The sequence below is a fragment of the Helianthus annuus genome, chromosome 3 (assembly GCF_002127325.2).
Source record: "Helianthus annuus cultivar XRQ/B chromosome 3, HanXRQr2.0-SUNRISE, whole genome shotgun sequence".
Lineage (NCBI taxonomy): Eukaryota > Viridiplantae > Streptophyta > Magnoliopsida > Asterales > Asteraceae > Helianthus > Helianthus annuus.
In genome coordinates, this window is record NC_035435.2 from 114,138,792 (window position 1) to 114,159,720 (window position 20,929).

The 20,929-nt window shown below is 35.6% G+C and overlaps 2 protein-coding genes across 2 annotated transcripts; both read right to left on the bottom strand.

Annotated features, from left to right (window-relative positions):
• Positions 1-733: 733 nt before the first annotated feature.
• Positions 734-8,517, bottom strand: LOC110932021. The gene is made up of 13 exons (XM_035988127.1): positions 8,283-8,517; positions 6,800-8,188; positions 5,247-6,708; positions 4,017-5,178; positions 2,985-3,054; positions 2,611-2,713; positions 2,397-2,524; positions 2,234-2,318; positions 2,036-2,141; positions 1,800-1,957; positions 1,303-1,426; positions 835-1,142; positions 734-743 (listed from the first exon to the last, which is right to left on the bottom strand). The coding sequence occupies exons 1-13, from the start codon at positions 8,515-8,517 to the stop codon at positions 734-736; spliced, it is 5,340 nt and encodes a 1,779-aa protein (XP_035844020.1).
• A 10,889-nt stretch (positions 8,518-19,406) lies between these two features.
• On the bottom strand, positions 19,407-19,948 carry LOC110887949. The gene is made up of 3 exons (XM_022135503.2): positions 19,712-19,948; positions 19,582-19,647; positions 19,407-19,481 (listed from the first exon to the last, which is right to left on the bottom strand). Exons 1-3 carry the CDS (start codon positions 19,925-19,927, stop codon positions 19,407-19,409), a joined length of 357 nt encoding a protein of 118 aa, XP_021991195.2. The 5' UTR covers positions 19,928-19,948.
• Positions 19,949-20,929: the final 981 nt, after the last annotated feature.

The window sequence follows — 20,929 nt, forward strand, 5'->3', positions numbered from 1 at the left end:
AAAGGACGCAAATTGCATTTTGCTCTAATTTATAAAAGGAAAACCTACGTGAACGGTGTACAACCAGAAACAATATAAAATAAAACTGATAGAGAGATAAAACTTGAAATATTGTCGTTTTAATGCAAAAGTAAATGTTAAACAACACGGTGGAAAAGTGTTATAACAATCAAACGTGGTTTACTGCTTCAATTTTCTCGGCTTTTGGATCGTCCTCTTTAACCTCGAAGATAGCCTCTTTTCGACTTGTTGGGTTGATGCACGATGCTCATTTGTCAAAGATGGGATATTTTTGGCATCGTCTACTACTGACGCATCCTGATGGTTCACATCAACAACCACTTGAAAGTTAAGTATGAAAGCAAGGAATAGAAAGTATAAATATGAAGTTTGTTTACATGTAAAAACAACTACCAATTCTTCTTGACTTGTTGCATTGTGGACATCTGATGAAGTTGGTGTACATCTAGCATCATCTACCCGGGAACATTTAGAATTGCCAGTGTCGACCTCATGTTCCACGTTATCAACCACCTAAAGTTGTTACACAAATTTGAATGTAAGCAATATAAAGTATATGCACAAAGGTTTTTAGATATAAAAAAGATTACCGATGACGTATTTTCTTCTTGTTGAGTTGTCGTCTGGTCCGCATCTGACAAATTTGGCGTATTTTTGGGATCATTTGTTGGGGCAAACTGAGAATTAGCATAATCAACCTCATGTTCCGTATCTACAATCGCCTAAAGGTATTACACACACATTAAGAATAAACAAAAAAAGTATATATAGGAAGTTGATTTACACGTGAAATGAATTACCGATGACAACGACGTTTTAGATTCTGTCGGCAAAATACGTGGTCCCCATAATGACTCGTGTATCATGTCCCATTCATCATCATTGATCCGACATAAAAACTCGCTAGCTTCGTCATGGAGAACTTCAGCAGAAGGACATGTTGAAGGAAGTAAAGTGGTAGCAAGATTATTAATATCATCACCCAAGTATTTTGATACGGTGAAGCGTGGACTGTAAGTAGGTGCCAAATTGTAATCATCAACTCTTATCCTAAAAATCACATGCCGAGCACATAAAGCGTCCATCAGAAATTCATATATCCAATACGGATCATTAGCACCCTATAAAAACACCAAGACAAAGTATTATAAATTAGAAAAAAAAAGATAACATAAGCATGAAAAAAAATCATGAATGAGTATATAGACATGGCCATTTTTAAGTATAAAGATCCGAAGACATATATGTCATAATTAGTACATGATAATATATAAAATATACCTCTGATAAGGTCTTTATAATCAATTGTTCAGCCGTAAGTCCGAGAAGAAGATTTGCAGCATCGTCAAAGAGAACACATGTAATCTCTTTTTCTTGGTTCCATAATTGAACAGCCAGTTTATACCTAAATAAAGAAAACCGATAACAATATATAAGAATAAAAAAGTCAGATCCACGAATAATAGTCAAAACCCTTTGTGTGTAAGACCACAGTATTAATGTATCAACCGGAACCGGTACCAAATGTCCGAATCAACTGAACGGGTACTTTATCGGTACCAAATCAATACAAACTGACGACACTTTTCCGGTGCCGCTTACGTTATTGGTCGAAACCGGTTTTACCAATTTATGTCGACAAATATATGTACCGATCAGGAACTGAAACGTACCGTACCGAGTACATTAGGTATCGGTACCGCTACCCAGTTGTGGGGCTTTTAGGTACTGTTTGTTACCGAGGTGATCCCTAGTTTTAAAATCCTACAGAAACTTACGAATGACGGGGATTGACGACATATCTATTGCATTTCAAACAAAGGTAGCGTGCATCTGAAAAAGTCGTCTTCTTACGACATATGGTACACCGAACGTACTTCCAATCCTCCTCTAAATCAACACCAATTATTGTGCCCTCAACATTGTACATTTTTCCCTTTAAAAAGATATGAAGAAATTTAGGCATGACCATGGTAAAAGCTGCTGGTTGTAGACTAAAAAGCACTAACAATACCTTAGCAAGACCATCTTTAATATAATTATAGATGTCAAATACACTAACAACAGACATGTCCTCGTTGCTTTGATCATCCAATGTGAATATAACAGGCGGCACTACACTGTTAACATAAATAAATAAATAAAGTTAGTATTTACAAGTAGACTAATCGTATGTCACAATGAACGGAAAATTAGGAAAGAATTGCTGTACATGTTTTTGAAGGCCTCAATGACAATAGGGAAATCCAGATTGAGATAAAGTTCAGTGGCAACCATTGACACTAAACACGGACCCCCTGGTATAATTTGACACTATTATATATAGGTTGAAATATTAACTGATGAAAATACATAGTATTTTAGAAAAAACATACCGTCGAACATTCGGACCTTGCAACCGGTCAAAATAACCAAAATTTTATTATTTCCATAACTGCGGATAGCCTCGTCAGTAAACTTGAGAGCAGCTTTGCCCCATAACGTAACATTAAGTTTGTTGCCACTATATTGTTTAAAGCAACAATGAAAAAAAAACATAGTTACATTATATAACTAACATATACAAAGAAAAAGTACAATAAAATTTACCGCTCATCAGATAAAACTATGTGACGAATCTCCCGATTACATGACTGAACGTTTGAAGATTCAGTGTTAACAGGACCCCATGCGCGTAGTGCACCAAAAACATCTACATTTAAAAGAAAGTTACACATAATGATGTAGATAAAAACAAATGATAGCGTCGTCGGTAAAACCTGTCAGATAGTGATCATCATTTATGCGTTTGGTGAGATCCTCAAATGGAGCCAAATCAAAAACATAGCGTTTAAACAACCACGGTTCAATAGACGAAGCAGCGACTCTCGTCCAACGTGAAAATTCAAGATACTTACAACGTCACAAAGGACGGTACAACATATCATAGGGATGAACAAAAAAGTTATCAATCATATACACACAGCCCTCTTCCAAACGGTTCTTGAAAATGTAAATCAAATTAGCAGGTATCCTTGCATGAATTGTAAAACCCTAAAAAGAAACAATGTTAAGTCTTAGAAAAAAAATGTTATACCGCTATGTATGCAAATAAATATTAGAAAGGGCAATCTTTACCCAAAGGCTTCCAAGTGGGTCAATTTGGGTTACGTTTAATATTATATTGGTTCATTTGGGTAAAGATATAATATCATTCGGCCCGAAACTCATACTGACCCGAAACGTTCCCATCCAAAAAACGTTCGGTCCCAAACCCGTTCCATCCCGAACCAAAAACAACCCTTTAGGTAGTTGACCCGGTTATAACAAAACCCGTTTCAAACTGAAGTTTTAACCCATGAGTCGACCCAAATCCGGCCCGACCCGTTTGCCTGGTCTAAAAAATATGATCTTACACGTTCATCTGAAAAAATGATGTCGTTAGAAAGAACACGGTTTGTTTTGGGGTTGTATGTTGTCCATATGCGCGAGACCATAACAACTATTCTCCGGTTGTCAGTACGATTGCACCGTAAGTCTGTAATGAAATTATAAGCCATGCTATGGTGATGGGAAACCTGAAAAGTTGGTGAAACATGAGTAAACACAAATATGGTAAACATGAAGACAATATTTTCAAATACACACGTTAAACGAATACATTAGTGACAAGAACAATAATATTGAGTACACAGTAAAATACCACCTTTTATACCATGAAAAGAAGATAGTCCATATTTATTCAAAACTATACAATTACCAACCAACGACTACATTACACCACGTGTTGCTACAGATGGTAAATTGTAGAACACTTCTTTGTAAACAACATTTCTTGTGAGGTTGTTATTGCACTTCCCAGTATTGTCAATGTAAAACCTTAGGCCATCACGAGACGTGACACGGGATGCAACGACGTATAGCTGACCATGTGTAAAGACAGGATTTACCAGATACGCGCAAACATGTTTAAAAGTTTGCCCTTGACTTTTATTGATAGTCATAGCAAAGCAAACCTTTATTGGAAACTGCCTTCTTTTAAAAGAAAAAGGCCAACATGTATTCGTTGGAGTCATATCGATCCTACCAATAAATGCCTTTTCGCCAACATGTGTACCGGTAATAATTACTGCCTCAATAACACGCCGACTAATTTGTGTAACCACCAACCGTGTACCATTACACAAGCCCTTTTGCAAATTTAAGTTGCGCATCAAAATAACCGGTGCACCGATCTTTAACTGTAACCTATGGTTTGAAATCCCAGAAAAATTCAACGTGTTAAGAAACTCAGGTGGATACAAAACACACATCTCGTCATAGTTGTTTGTGCTTTGACATATTTCATCAGCACTTAACAATTCTTGAAGTTCACCTGGCATTTTTTCAAGGACGTGAAGGTTGATCTTATCGACCTCATCATTCGTTGGGCACAAAATGCAGCGTTCTTTTAAATAGTGAATGTCATTGACTCTCTCTAAAATATCAGGAAAGGTATTGGAAACCACTGCACCAATCGGATTTTCAGAAACCGGGATTAAAAGATCATTAGGCATTTTGATCCACGTAGGTTCATCTTCCCCCACCAATGAAATTGTAGGCAAGCGACCGGCCCCCATGGCCAAGATCCAATTGCTGAACCTTTTCATTTTTTCAAGCGAATCTCCACTGATATTTGGATTGTGTAAGCGCATATTAGTCGTCAAATGAAATACCTTACATGCATTCCATATTGTGTCTGACTTGTTAACAACAGACGCGACAATCTGACTACGTGGGGCATGCGGAACAACCGGTAAAATTTGACGAAAATCACCTCCAAGAACCACAACTTTTCCCCCAAATACTCGATGCCGAGCGTCAACCATGTTATCACGACAAACATCTCTAAAGGTTCGGTCAACAGCCTCAAATGCATACCTGTGTTGTAAAGGTGCTTCGTCCCAAATTATTAGATCAGCAGCATTGATTAACTGAGCAAGGTTGCTGCCGTAGTCGATCGAACAACATGAATCATTTTCAATATCTATAGGAATGCGAAACCGTGAATGTGCGGTACGACCCCCAGGTAACAACATAGATGCAATTCCGGACGATGCAACGGATAATACAATTTTCCTACGTGAACGAAGGCAAGCAATAAGTGTTCTCCACAAGTACGTTTTACCTGTCCCTCCGCTGCCATATACAAAAAAACGCCACCATTGTTGTTATTCACTGAATCAAGTATAGCATCAAACACTTGCCTTTGAATAGCATTTAACCCGCTATGTAGGTCATTGAATTTCACAACTTCTTCTTGCACATTATATGTTTTTTCAGCAATAATCAACCCATTGGAACCATCATCCGTTAAATGAGGATCAAGCTGAGGTAGAGTTGGAAAGTCGGCCAATGATTTGTTGTGATTGTTTAAAATCGAATTTATCTCAACCAACGTATAGTTAAGTATCTCCTCATCCGTGAACACCACAAGTTGGTTACCTAGAAGTGCTCTCTGTTTGAAAGCAACATCTTCGGATAAGTATTCAAGACAGTCATAAAATAACTTCGACTGATCACTAACTATGCAGAATAAAAGAATCGTCACAAACAACTCACGCAATTGATTCCCTAACTTCCACTGGTAGGCTTCACGTATAGCCTCAACCCATTCAACATCGTCTCCAAGCAAACTTAGTGCTTTACAAGCTAACATATAATTTGGATACTCGACACCGTCAACCGTACGAATTTCTTTGAAGCTACGTGGACCGCGAACAACATTTAATAACAAACGAAGATAATACTTCTCACCCATAGAAGGATTCACATGATAAATGCGACCAATAGTATTACCACCATACCTTGGCATCCATTGCCTATCCTTTTCATGCCACGTGTAATGAGTTGGGTACTCAACGTAGGTTAAATTCCGACCCTCTGGGTGATTCCGATTTGCCTCCATCCATGCAGTGAACTTAGAAAAGGCAGATGTTGATCGTTGTGCTACATCAGCAACATCAGCATCATCTCGGAAATAGACTCTATTACAACCTTCTTCATGGAATGGTAGTCTTTCAACCGCAACTGAACGGTAATTCATGTCAAATGAAAACAGCTTCCAACACGCTTCTATCGCTGAAATGTACCGACAATTTATATATTCTTCAATTTCATTTTCATTACGTAACAACGATGCAAAAGACGTTCTACTGTTAGGACCTTCCAAGACAGCAGTTGCACGATCTGGACCTTTGTTAAGATACGTGAATAAGTACTTAACCAACATACCCTGGTTACACCACTCCACATTTATATGGCAACCATATTTGACAAGTAAGTCACGGTTATAAGGAACCACATATCGATTATCAAGCCTAATATCTTGACTACCAACCCGGACTGTTCTTGAATTGTTCGGCCTTTTATAACAGGGCCACCCATCATTTCTTATAAATGTTTCATCACAATAGTTCTTTGGATACCCTTTCGTACATTTCTGATTATGCATACAAGGACTGGATGGATTTAGTTCACCACATGGTCCATGCATCATTTGCTTGCTAATAACTGCAAAAGCAGCAGGATCTTGCAATTCAGAAGGAAGTTCAGCGGATATATATCTATCAATATCTTCCGTTGTACCAATCTTATCCACAGGTTCTAGAAAAAGCAAAGCATGACAATGCGGAAGTCCACGTTTTTGGAATTCAATTGTGTAAATAACTACAAATTAAGCAAAACATATTTTTTAGTTATGAATAATGAAATATATGTTCAATTAAAGAAGGTAAACTTAAAAAAATAAGTAACGTACCAGCCTTCGTCTTGCCAAAATGATTTTTTTTCCTTAAATCTTTAATAAGCTCATCAAGCCGAATTTTAAAAACGCGTGCAAGAATGTCTGGTCTATCTGATGCTGTCCGCCCAGGTGTGGTAGCACTAATGTGACGGTCAACTTCAGGCCATCTCGGGTTGCAAGTCATGGTAATAAAAAGATATGGTGTCCCAGCCCAACGGCAAATCGCCATTGCATCTTGATATTGTTGTAGCATATACCTTGGCCCCCCAGTAAATGACGCTGGTAGAATAACCCTGCGTCCAACAAACTCACACGTTGTTTCTCCATTACATACATGATCATACAATCCGTTATATAGATCTGAACGAATCGTAGCTTGGTTTCGCCTATACCAATCTAATTCACTCTCTAGAACAGCACTATAAGCATCAACGACATACGTCTGAAACAAACGGCCAGATAAGTGCAACGTTCTTGCTTCAGTATCCCTAACATGTAAACGATACCGATAGTATTCCCTTAAAGATATGCTTTTCCTCCTTGCCGACGTATTACGTGATAAGGGAATGTTTGGATGGTACCCATCCTCTCCATAAGGAAAGAGCAACGGATATTGCAAAGACATGTAACTTGGGTGCAGCTCCGAAATGCGTTTTGTAGTATAAGTATCTCGCTCTTGAATAAGGATGTCACGCGAGTCAGTTGGATTACCATCACTTGGAATTAATGCAGCCACTTCGGAAGCTGTGGGTAAATTATATTGACGAGCCTGTGTATTTCGCGTGCCAAGCAAGCGAAGTCTAACTGGTTGCCTAGACGAATCATCAAACCTTTCCCTAGCCATCCTAAACGCTTGTACTAATACATTATTTTCATCAAGCATGGCCAGCAAGTCAACCACCAACGAACGAAAAATGGATTCATCAGAAGATGATGGAACACAGTTTCTTAAAGCATAAAAGCGATTATCAATTTCATGGGCCGTATCATAAATATATAATTGCGCAAATCTAGGCCGACCATCATCATGAGTTGGAATCAGAGAGCCAATTCTATGATGGTTGTGTCCATTGAAACGAAAGGCATACGGACCACGACTATCATTTAATTCCGAACATACTCTCCCACCGGTTGACGTCATCGAAAAAAGTGAATTAAAAACTTTGATATGGTCTCTATAAACTGATGACCGTGGCTCAGAATTGTGATTCAGTAAACTTAGCAATGGCTGCGGAGGATTCATAAGTAAAGGTAAAATGACATTCCCCTCACCGCAACATAAGCTGAATCTAGGAACAGACGGTGCAAAATGTTTCAAAGTTCGTTCTGCATACCACACCATTGCATCACAATGCGAACATACATGATCTGCATCACCACAATCCCAGTATGATTGAACACGACCTTCAATAAGAATGATCAAAGTATAAGTGATGATAAAATTACGAAATCAACAAAAAAATATGAAAAAAAAGTTAGATAATGGTAAAAACTTTACCTTGAGTGTTTTCATCTTGATACTGGCCATATGCACCATTTCGCGTTTGGTTTTGAGGAGTACATACAGGGACGTTTGAATTCAAACTGATACAACTTGAGGGAGATGGTACTGCAGAAGTTGCTGGAGTTAAAGGGCTTATTGCACTTCTACCACCAGCACGACGACGAATTTGTGAAGGTGTGTTGTCATTATTCAAAGAAAGTGGCCGATCTCGTAAGCGAGGACGACCCATTCGTCTCGTAGCTTGTAGTACTCCTTGTGAGCAGAAAATATATGTATTGTGAGACAGCATGTATCGGACTAACACTGATAAACGAACATTTGTTACATTTGTGTAACAAAACCTATCATTTACCTTCATTAGTCATATTGATATATGGCACAAACATATATTTCATTTTATCTTATATACCTTGTGTCACCACGTATCACACAGCTTATCCAATTCATACCTTCTTTCCCCACATGTCCAGCATCATATCCACTTCATCTTATGTAACTTTCTTAAATTTTATCACGTACAATATAAAACAAAGACCTGACCATCATAATCCGAATCCTAATCCTAATCCTAAGTACGAATATCATAGTGACATAAGTATCTTTAAACACGTGTGTATCCAACTAAAAGATATGATTGATGAATCGAGGCAACGAATCAAATATATAACCTGTTTACTACTTTTATGAGTTCATATAATGATACTTTAAATCAAAATAGACGAACAGATAACACAAAAGATATTATCATACCTGTTGATTAACAGGAAAACTGTAGATTGAATTGTAGAACAGGAAAACTGTAGATTGAATTGTAGAACTTGATGAACCGGCACTTAAGTAAATTCAACCTAATATTACACAACAACTGATTAACAAAGGAGTTACCAATACTAAAACACAATTATGAAAACACTAAACAATATATACCTTTCCGAAGCAACACTTGGAATAGATCAATGTATCTTTTTTTCTGAAAATAAAAATTATATGCAGATAAGTTTTTGATTACCAAAAAAATAGGATATAATGGGGAGTGGAACCATAAACATAGAAGTTAATTAAATGTCTGAATAACCAACTTGTTTAAAAAAAAACCCTGTTATGTAACTTCTTTACATGGGGAGTGGGTTTCACTGATGAGGACCTTAAAAACACAACTACAAGTCAAGTGTCTTCACAAGTGGTTTCGAATAAGGTGATTAACTACAAAAAATCAAAAGCTGAAAAGGCTAAATTGTAATTAATTTGTATACTTAGCATACATACCTTAAAAATAATCATCGGTGGTCAGTGCAGATGTCCTGGTCTTCCCTCTTTGCTTTCAACATGGCAGTTTGCCTAGGCCATCCCTGTTATCAACGACCCTAAAATCGAAATATTTGTATAGTTACAGTTTTTTTATTGGATTGTTTAATCACAAAATTACCCTTGTTTTACCCTGATATCAACATCTTGTTCACACCGTACACCCAGCTTCTCATTCTTGCAGGTCTGATGTTGAACATATAAAATAAATCAGGCAAACACAATATAGTTCCACCATTAAAAATGTGCCCTTCAAATTCACTGCCCATCGCCGATCATCCTCGTACCCCACCCCCAACGCCACCCAGAGCATATCTATCCGACTAACTTACCATATCCGATTATCTAGGTATAGAATCCACCATCATTGCTTGAATCATTTGATTTTGGTAACGAATTGAAAAGCAACTTCAAGGCAGCCGCCGACTGAAGTTGGACCCCATACCATCACCACCCACTTTGTTGAAAACACTGATCTATAACGATTCAAACGATTTTCAGAACAGATATGCAAAGATCCTCGCTTCATTTTTGAATTTCTCAACATTTGATTTGATTTCAGACAAATGTAGAGTTGTTTTGTAAAGACAGGTAGGTAAAATTGAATGTGAACGATGACTCAGTGAGTGGTTTTGGAACATGATGATGTGAACATACAAAATAATTTTTCTATTTATTTTTGTAACAATATATATAAGAGGTTAATTTATTAAAAATCATATATCAGTAGAATTTTTTTATTGTTTGGTAATGCCTTTTCTTTTATCAATCACACTCTTTGGGTTAAAATTATCGGTAATTAACAAAATAATTTAAATTTAATACCATTTTTTAAACAGTAACAGATGTGTTAACATTCTTTTGAATGAATGTCAACTATAAATGAGAACCACTAAGACACCCCTTTAGTGGGGCGTTTTTGTTAAAAAAAAATCAAAAAAAAAAAACACTGAAAACTGATATTTGTTTTCTATTTCTTGACCAATATTAAACACCTCTTTTTATTCGTATATATAGTGGCAATATCAACTAATATCAACGGGAACCCGTTTCAAAGAGCAAATAAACCCACTGGTTTACCATAAAATGTGAAACTTGGAAGGATCAAAATGAAATTGAATCCGTAATGTTCATTCCTCAAAGCTTGATTGATGAATAAACTTTCGCCTAATCAACGCAAATCAACCATTGACCCAAATTTTCACATATGAAAGTCCATTACAATTACAAATAATATTTATTTAACATTGCCCTAATAATAACAAAACAAAACATGAAAGGCCTCTCAGGGGTAATTTTGTAATTTAAACATTGAACGATTATTGCTTCACCTCTGGTCTTCCCTCTTCACCATTACAACCTACCTGTTTTGTGTCATGCTTGTCATTGACTACATCTTCAGAGACATAGAGGGTGAGGCCGGAGAGAGATGATAGTATGTTTGGTGGGTTAATTTAACGCCGATGAAGATTAGGGAAATTGATTCTTTGGGCGAGCAGATCTGGTAGCAGAGATGCAGCTGGAGGGAAGGGACACCAACAATCGATCGTCAGATGTGGAGTCGTCATTGACGAAAAAGACGGAACCTTCTTTCAATCCTCCCAGTGATCAGGTACATATTTCTTTTCTTTGTTAGGGTTTACACAACTTAGAGGGAGTTTGGGTTAGCTTATTATGTGTTTAAACACAAATGCGTATCCAAAAATTAATATCATCTACGACATTTGGAATGGAGTCTTCTTGCTGCATTTGTTGAAAAGTTTTGAAGTTCTCGATGGGTTTGATTTCAGTTTTGGGAGTTTTGAAATTTAGGGTATTGGGTTTTTGATGATGTAGTCTAAACACTAAGTGTATCAAAATATTTATCTCATCAAAGGGGTTTTGAATGGTGACTTGTTGTTGTATTTGTTGAAAAGTTTTAATCTTGATGATGGGTTTGGTTAGGTGTTTGGGTTTTCATTTGTGTACTCTAAACACGGATGTGTATTAAAAAAGAAATCTTATCAAGGTGCTTTTAAATGCTGTCTTCTTGCTGTATATGTTGAAAACTTTTGATTAACATGATGGGGTAGGCATTCATTTTGTGGTATTGAAAATCTGAGTTTTGGTGTTTGGATGGCGGGGGATCCAGGTTATCGAGGATACAAAAGAGACTGTTCATGAGCGTGGTTCTAAGTTTATCAACTTAGTGAAAAGTGAGTAAGTAGTTCGTTGTGGACGGTTGTTTTCATACACTATTTCTGTACTCACTGAACGGTTTAAATGTTTAGATAAACAAACCTCTGTTTTGATGTGTGAAATAAATTTTTGAACATAGTGTGTGTTCATTGAAATTTGAAGTTTGCAGTAGTTTTTATCAAATTATTAGCCATACGAGTGTCTAAAATCAAAGGTTACATTTCATACTTGTCTAATTACAGTTAAATGAAGAGCTTGGCTGGCGAGACATTTGTTTGCAGAATTTGGCAGAACATATCTACTGTCACAGGTAATAACTATGTGTTTTCTATTTTTTGATAGATAAAAAATTACTTTTATCTAAAAGACAAAAAAATTAAATTTAGAAGATCAATCATAATCATGCTGAACAAAGGAGAAACCTAAACAAAACATAAGAAAAACATTTTTCAACTGATAATTATAAGGAAAAACATACTTCAATTGAGAAACCAAAACAACCACACAAAAACACTCTTCAACAAATAATGAAAAAACCATCGTTAAATTACCATTTAAAAATAAACAGTCATCTTTGGAATCTTCGGAATCTTTGACTTTTTCCTCACTGACCAGATTGAATCTGCCGTATCAGCGTACTCGTCCTCGACATCATTTTCTTTACCCCTGGTGTTGTTAACAACTTGACAACTTTCATTGGAACTACTAATGTCAATAACATCATTCCATTGCCAAGTTAATATAGCTCTTGCCCGTTTGTTGGATCGATCACACCTTCGAATCTAGTACAAATGAAAGGCTTGGTTTAGTCGAAAATAGACAAAGAATTTTAAGACAAAAAAGTGAAATTAAGTTTTACACAAAATCATACCAATTCGCTAATAGTTTCCTCAACGTTGTCACCATGCTGTCACATGGTAAATAAAATAAGATTTGAGAACAATATGTTAATACCCCATGAATGTTAGAGAAGGTGTAAGACTACCTTTGGCATTGGTTTGACTGTCTTAGTTACCTTCTTTGTTCTATTTCGTGTGGTTTTCTTCTGTTGAGGATGCTCCATTCTTACCAAGACGTAACTGACAGAAGCTAAACAAAACAAAATACCAGTCTGATATGTATAGGGTAAACAAATAAAAAAACGAAATGAACCACCACTGAAATCGGTTACCCATACCATAAAAAATGGAATATGGCTATACCCCCACTATCAAGAAGTAATTGAGGTGATTACCCACATTCCACATATCGTGGTATGGTGGTTATTTTTTATTAGATATTATAAATTACTATAGTTTGTTAAAAATAAAGGTAACCAACTTTGTAAAATGTCTCAACTAAGAAATACAAACTATTTTTTATCTCTAAAGTAAATAAACTTCAATTTAGTGTTTCAATAGTGTGTAATTAGCAGATAATCAAGTTATTCTTTTTAATTCTATTAATTCTTATGTAGTTATTATATATATATATATATATTACGTGGATTTCATATAAATCAAAACTTAATTTTAAACTTCCAAGTGTGACATTTCAACCATCAACCTTATTTTTAAACCTGGTCAAGCATGAACCTTTCGTTGACCAACAACAATTTACAATTATTTTCTCTTATTTTATAATTTGTTTGTAAACTGATCTAGGTTTTGATTTTACACTTGTATGAAACAACAACTGACCAAATACTAAAAAACAATAATAAACCACATATAATGTATAATCAATTCATTGCAAATAGAATGCACGACTAAGAAAACGAAATAAGGTAACAAACGGTAACGTGAAAATAAAAAAAACAAAACACGTAATAGAACTACATATTTGGTAACACCAGAGTTTCCGTAAATACCGCGCCTGCCAACATCGAATAGGAACCTAACACAGGATAGTAACAATCTTCGCCACTTAAAGTTATGTCTAGTTCATTAACGTCTCCATAATCGTCTACGACAAGAAACTTGCCAGTACTAATCACGTATGTAATCGTGCAACCTAAAAGAATCGGCCGAATTGGAGGAAAAACCCAGACTTTAATCCAACTGTCACCGTCCAACCTCCACAAATCTACTGACCAAAAAGGCATCCCGTGAGTAAGAAATATGTGCAGATTGTTATGTATAAGCAATAAATGCCCTTCCAAGTCATCACGTGGAACCTTTGGATAGCGTATCTTATTAAATTTTTCCAACTTCACATCAAAACCAAGTAGCATACTTCCCGAGTGAAAACGATTTTTGATGAAGTCAACCGTAAAATAAACAACACCTTTGCAGAAAGTTCCGTTAGACCATTTAAGCTTCCTTTTGAAATACTTTTGTTCGTCAAGAAAACCTACTTTCCGCCACAACTGACGCCTCAATGAATATATATAAAGCCACATTTTACCACCAAAACGCTTTAAATGTAAAAGCATGTACCCCTTCGAAGAATCTACATAAAAACCAACAGCATCCAGTCGTGGGTTGCATAAACCACGAATTTTTGAGTTAGCCACCATGTTATACACCTGTGTTAGCGGGTTCCAAATAACCATCTCACCAGTATCGCACAAACAAATACATAATAATCCTTCAAAACTCGCAAGAATCCGTACAAGACACGAAGAGCGTTCGAATGGAAGTGAAAGTACAATTTTTGAGGAACGACTTAAATGGTCAAAAACAACAGGATAAACGTAACCCGATAACGATCCGATTAATATGAACTTTTGGTCGTAGGTAGTCGATATGTGGCGACAATGCATGATAGCAAATTGTTGCGTCGATAGTAAAGAAAGCCATTCCCTGCACACACACCTACACTGACCCACACACCTTGCCGGAAGCCTGACTAATATATGAGACACAAGTATGTCAATACCAATATCGTCGATGCACGTCCTACTTTGTGCATGGCGTCTCATATGTAATTTCTTTCTAACTGGATGCAGACAATCCATGAGAAGTATTCACTGCACTTAATACAAATCAAATAGTGAGTGGAATTATAAATATAGGGGAATGGAATTATAATGGGGAGTGGAATTATAAATACAGAAGTTATTTAACTGTTTGAATTGCCAAATTTAAAAAAAAAAACTAATCCTTGTTTTGTAACTTCTTAAGTTGCATTGGAGAAGTTATACTAACTGGCCATAAAGAATTGAGCGTAGACATTTGATACGACTGGTTGATTTTGCAATAAGGGGCTTTAAACGACAAGAGCCTTGCTAAGCTATAATGTAAGTATACGAAAACCACATATTTTATCAAATGGACTGCATATTCTATTTAGGCATCATTGTGACCAGGCTAGCGGGGACCAACATTGAATTTTAACTGATATTTCTGAATGGGTTTCTACTTTTCACAATTGTTTTAAATAGAGGTTACACTTTACCATAAAATATTATGGGTTTCTACTTTTCACAATTGTTTTAAATATGTATATCAGTATCGAAATGTTTTTTACTGGATTAAAAGGCATTTTTTAATCAAAACAACGTACTTTTGATTGGGTTTTCGGGTAACGTTACACGTCTACCATCAACGTATACAGTTCCCCCTTTTATAATATCTTAAACATCAATGATTTTTGTATACTAAAAATAACACACACAAATATCACATTGCAACGTAATATAAATCCAAATGAAAGATAATACCATAGTTTACATAGAAGACGAAAACACACAATACAAAAATCAAATACCTTAACATTACTAAACTCTATTGAGAAACATAGTCCAAAAGAAATAAAAACATAAGGTAAATGGAAAACCTAATCATAATTGCTTCTAAAAAGACGGTAGCACTCGCCACAAAACGGCATCATTAGAGGCAAATTAACATAAATTTGGCACCCCATACAGGCTTGACCAGCACCAGCAGCACCGTCATCACCCTCACCGTGACCCCCATTTTCTTCAGCCCCAACATTCTCTACAGCCCCGACATTCTCTACAGCCCCAACATTCTCTTCAGCCCCAACATTCTCTACACCCCCACCATTCTCTACAGTCCCAACATTCTCTTCAGCCCCAACATTCTCTACACCCCCACCATTCTCTACAGTCCCAACATTCTCTTCAGCCCCCACATTCTCTTCAGCTGCGACATGGTCTTCAGTAATCTCATTAACATTACTTTCACCTTCCATGTTATCATCCCTTACCCCTTGTACCATCATCTTTGCATGCTTCTTCCCTCTCAAATGAGCGTCAAGTTGCATAGAACTTGTACAAAAAATATTGCACAAACCACAATGAAAATCGATGAAAGGAAACGTAGCTTTGTCTACCTGTCACATCAAAATATGAATGAAACGTTATATTATGTACGAATGAAATATAAAATGAAAGATTTTAAAAATAGATGTACCCTGTCAAGATGTTTGCGTGAAGATACATGGACATTGTATTGGTGCATGTCAAGGCATATTATATTACAAAGAGGGCAACCTACGAGATCATCTTCGTTGGCACCGTTTGCTAGTAAATTGTGTAACTTGGTGTACATTGACATTGAGGTTGAAATTTTTTAGATGATGAAAGATATATAAAACAATAGAATAGGGTATAGTTATGTAGGTTATGAAGAGAGATTGTGGGAAGGTGGGTAGGTTATGACGAAAGTTTGTGGGGAGATGGGTAGGTTATGAGGAGAGATTATAGGAGGTGGCTAAGTTATGAGAAGAGATTATGAACAGGTGGGTAATGTTGATAGAGAAGAAGGTATAAATTTTGAAATCTAAATCTTTTGAAAATCGATAAAATAAAAAGTGGAAAAATAATGGTATGTTTTTTGCTCCACATTTTAAATTCCACTAATTTATAATTTAATGTTTTATATTTTTAAACTAACCACTATTTTTAATTTTCGAAGAGTGTACAAATAATGGTATGTTTTTTGCTCCACATGTTCAGATAATATATAGTGTTTCAAATTAATCATGCCTGTGTGTATTCATCTAGAATGAAACCATATCATATTTGCCAAAACTCTTAAAAACTAAAAGTATGAGAAGTATTGTTAACAATTTATGAAGCATAACCAATAACTTAGATTATATGGATTGTCACGTGGCTGAAACATTTGATGTAACTGACGTGATATTGAATGTAAAAACTCTGTATTTATATACCGAACATGACAACACCAAGTATATCAGTAGAAATAAAATCGGGTTGTTTTTACCATTATCTTCATTTTGATACAACCCACATAACTCCACACATGACATTATTTGATGCGTTTGAGAACCGAAACTAAATAGACATAAACCAAAACTTATAAATTGACATAATCCACAAATTAGAATGAAAGAAAACCCACTAAAGATGCACGGACAAACATAGTAAACAAAACACGAAAAAACAAAAAAAAACAATAAATTCAAATACGAACAACCCGAGAGCGACTGTGAATTTTAACTGTTGGAATCTTCAAATTCTTATGGAAAGTTTCTAGCGAATCAGCAGTATCATCAAATACACCTTCAGGATCAGCATACTCATCATCATACGGAGTAGAAACCTCATTCCCATCAACATTGCTAGTCATATCATAAAAATCAATTTCTTCTTTAGAGCTGCTAGTTTCTACAACATCATCCCATTTCCATTCTAGCAAGTCTCTTTCTCGTTCTCGCTGCTTTTCAAACTCTTGCATCTAAATAACCGAAATAGGTTGAATGTAGCAGTGCTAATACTCTAACAGGAGAAATAATTATGTATTCATCGTGTATTACCTCGGCACTGAACTCACGAGCTAAATGTGATTTGAAAGGACTAAATGGACCGAATGAAATAATCCCTACACTGTCACTACATGACTGAAATTAAAAAGAATAAAATTTTAAATTAATTTGACGATAATAAGTAAAAACTGATAAGATAATTGAAATAAACCTTTGCTAGTTCATTTGGCTGGGGGATCAACTTCTGTTCCACGTCCTCAAAGACAGAGATAGCTTTGACAACCTAAAAGACAGAATTAGTAATGGTAGACCCAAACTATTTCATGTAAATAGACAAGACAAACATTAAAGTAAAAGCAAGATAAGTATTAGATGCATATTACATTGACAGATCGATCACTTGTTTTATTTGAGTTTTCGTCCATACTTTTAATCGAAAGTATTATTAATTTTTTGGGTTGTGAAGGGGATCCCTATTATATAGGCTGAAAGACAAACTGCTTGTAGGAAATTGCAATCAAAGCATATATTGAGTTGTAAACTACCCTGTAGTTAGTGGAGTCATGGGTTGGTTTATCGGTTATCTTAAGAAAATAACTGCTTGCAGGGAACAGTAATCAAAACATAACTTATGTTATCAACTACCCTATAGTTAGCGAAGTCATGGGGTTAGTGGAGTGATGGGTTTGTTAGTCGGTTATATTACAAGAAAATAAAAATGTTTACCAAAACAGCCAATGACTTTCTTTGTAAAGACCAAGTCAACCCAAATTAGACATTTGGGCCAAAACTGCCAGATCAAAGGTCTACATTTGGTTTTTTTTTTTTTTTATTTTAACAACTCAAAATATAACAAAGGGCTAGTAATACACTGGAAGTCCCCAATGGGCCAGTAACAAACAAACTGGTAATATATTAGATAGCATAAGCTTAAAACTTTTGGAAGCTAGGTTGCATATTCTCAGTTCTTTAAACTGTGATGGAAGGGTGTTAAACTAATAACATTTTTTTTACAATTTGCTATTTTTTTGTGTAATTTGACTATTTTATTTCTTCTGTTGTAATTTCCAATAGAACAAATGGCTAGTATAGCTGATATCTATTCAATATAACCTAGGAAAACTTTATTTAAAGAAACACAACAATTAAAGATGTATGCAATATTAAGTACATGAATACTTGGTCAAACATAAATGTTATCCAAAAGATTGTACAGTAGTATATAATAGATAATATAATCTAATTGCTTACAACAGTTAAAACACGAGCCGAATTCTGATCCATTGCATAGCAATCTGATTGTGATCCCATTAATTAGTTGACTCAAGCTTTTAAATACCAAATTACGATAACATAATTACTTTTTACTCAATCAAATAGAAGGAATCCTCCACATAATGTAAACAAATGCCAGTATATCGAAATAACACCTTCCTATATAGAACAAAGGTTAGTGTTACAAAGTCAATCCAATAAATGTTAAACGGATTAACCGAATTAGACAAAAGTGCTAAAACAGAAGTTAACTTAAAACGGGTTGAACCTTTAAAAGAGGCATTTCATTCAATACAATAAAAGATACAGCCACATGGTCCACCTTAGAAAAGGAAAAACACAAAAACAACAACGTACAATTTCTAACACCACTACAAGACCCATTAAAAACATTTCTGTTTCTACCCAACAACTTTTGATTCAACAACAAAAGCATGCTTAGCTCTTTTTATCACAGGTGTAACATCCTCTTCTTCATCTTCGGTTTCACTATCAATTTGTATCACTTCATCCCACTTCCAAGTCTTTAAAGCATTTGCCCTTTTGTCGAATCTCTTAAACTTGCTAACCTAAAAAACATTCAAGTAATGAAAATAATAGAATATTAATACGTGTACAAAAGTAAATTTAGTATAATGTATATACTTTTGCCAATTCATAGAAAGATTCACAGATGCTTGCTTGCTAGCTATCCTCGATACTGGATGGAATGTCTTTGTGACCACCATTCGATGCCTCAAACTCCACGTCATCAATTTCCTGTTTTTTAGACAATAATATATCACTTGAATGATAAATTATAACAATAAAATCATAGGTATAAAAAAGCTATTAAATTGATTATAAAACTCCTACTTACCTTATCCGATTCATTTGTAGGTTTACACACGATTGGGCTAAGGAAGGAGTTGTCCATTGATGCAACCTGAAAGAAACAAAAAAGTGGAGTTTACAACCAGCCGAAATAAACAGGTATGTCTGAAGCTTACTTTAACAGCTTTATCCATTGTTGCATCTTCAATCTGCTGCTCCATGTTCAGCAACAAAAACCCAGGATGCTGCTCCATGTTCAGCGACATAAACCCAGCGACAGAAGGTAAAGAAATAAAGCAGGATGTACTATTCATCGGCAAGGTTTCAATATTTATAAGCACATGTATAACTGCAACGGAGCTAAAATATAGGAAGGTGGAGAACATGGCCATTTTTTTAGGAAAAATAAAAACCATTAATAACAGAGGTTTCGGAGGTAACTTCCAGCTAAACAAAACTGTGATTTCCTGAACATAACTTCCACATTTATCGTGGCTTTAGTTATTTTGAAAATCCTCCACATTTATCGGTTGCAGGTAGATAATGGGGCAGAAATAATGGAGCAAAACCACCAGATCATGGACCAGAAATATATGGAACGAAACCACCACCGGAAACTACCAGGTAACTTCTCTGAACCGCCGGTGGTAGCGGTTATTTATGCTAGTTTAAACGGACAGGATTTAATCTCAGCAAGTTTAAACGGCCAGGATCGATTTCAAAAACGGTTAGACTTAATGGGTTTAATATATATATATATAATTCAAACAACATACTATATGTCTATATTGCAAATAACAATAAGAGAAAAATGTAACATGCATCCTTCATGTAAGGCACAAAATCAATCTAAGCATCTTTTGCAAAAACGAAAACTTGTGTTTCTTTGGTTTGAAAAGCGCTACACTTCAAGTGTTTGGAGCTAACACCGATAGTCTGACACTCATATGACTATATTATCCTTATTTCCTATTTGTTTGGGTCCCTATGCATGGTTTATGATTGGTTTTTCTCTACATCCCTAAGCTTAAAATAATTTTTTACCCGCCAAATACAAATGCAAGTCTTTCAATTTGCATCCTTATGGTTTATAATCTGGTTTTTTCGGGTACTCACCTTCCACAAATAACCCATACATTCTCTTTGGACAAGAAAAATCAAGAACAAAAGTATTTGAGCCAACGAGCAAGCTACCTTTAGCTTGAACTCAGCTTTAGTGTTTATACTAGCGTACCAACTCGAGCGAAATAAAGCATCAGGTCAAGCTAAGCTAAATTACGAGCGAGTTTTTACCATGCTAATCATGAGCAAGTTGAAAAGCAGTCAGACTAATAATAGTTATAAACCCCATTAGTGCTATTTTTTTTAACGGACTTGAACCCAGGACCTCCAAG

What these genes read in the sequence shown, in the direction of transcription:
- LOC110932021 (XM_035988127.1), bottom strand. Translation starts at nt 8,517, where the DNA reads ATGGGTCGTCCTCGCTTACGAGATCGGCCACTTTCTTTGAATAATGAC. An exon ending in GGGTTAAATGCTATTCAAAG is followed by an intron (nt 5,179 to 5,246) that starts GCAAGTGTTTGA and finishes TGTATATGGCAG; the next exon opens with CGGAGGGACAGGTAAAACGT. An exon ending in TTATAAAGACCTTATCAGAG is followed by an intron (nt 1,143 to 1,302) that starts GTATATTTTATA and finishes GTGTTTTTATAG; the next exon opens with GGTGCTAATGATCCGTATTG.
- LOC110887949 (XM_022135503.2), bottom strand. Translation starts at nt 19,927, where the DNA reads ATGGCCATGTTCTCCACCTTCCTATATTTTAGCTCCGTTGCAGTTATA. An exon ending in CAATGGATAAAGCTGTTAAA is followed by an intron (nt 19,648 to 19,711) that starts GTAAGCTTCAGA and finishes TGTTTCTTTCAG; the next exon opens with GTTGCATCAATGGACAACTC. An exon ending in CTACAAATGAATCGGATAAG is followed by an intron (nt 19,482 to 19,581) that starts GTAAGTAGGAGT and finishes TCTAAAAAACAG; the next exon opens with GAAATTGATGACGTGGAGTT.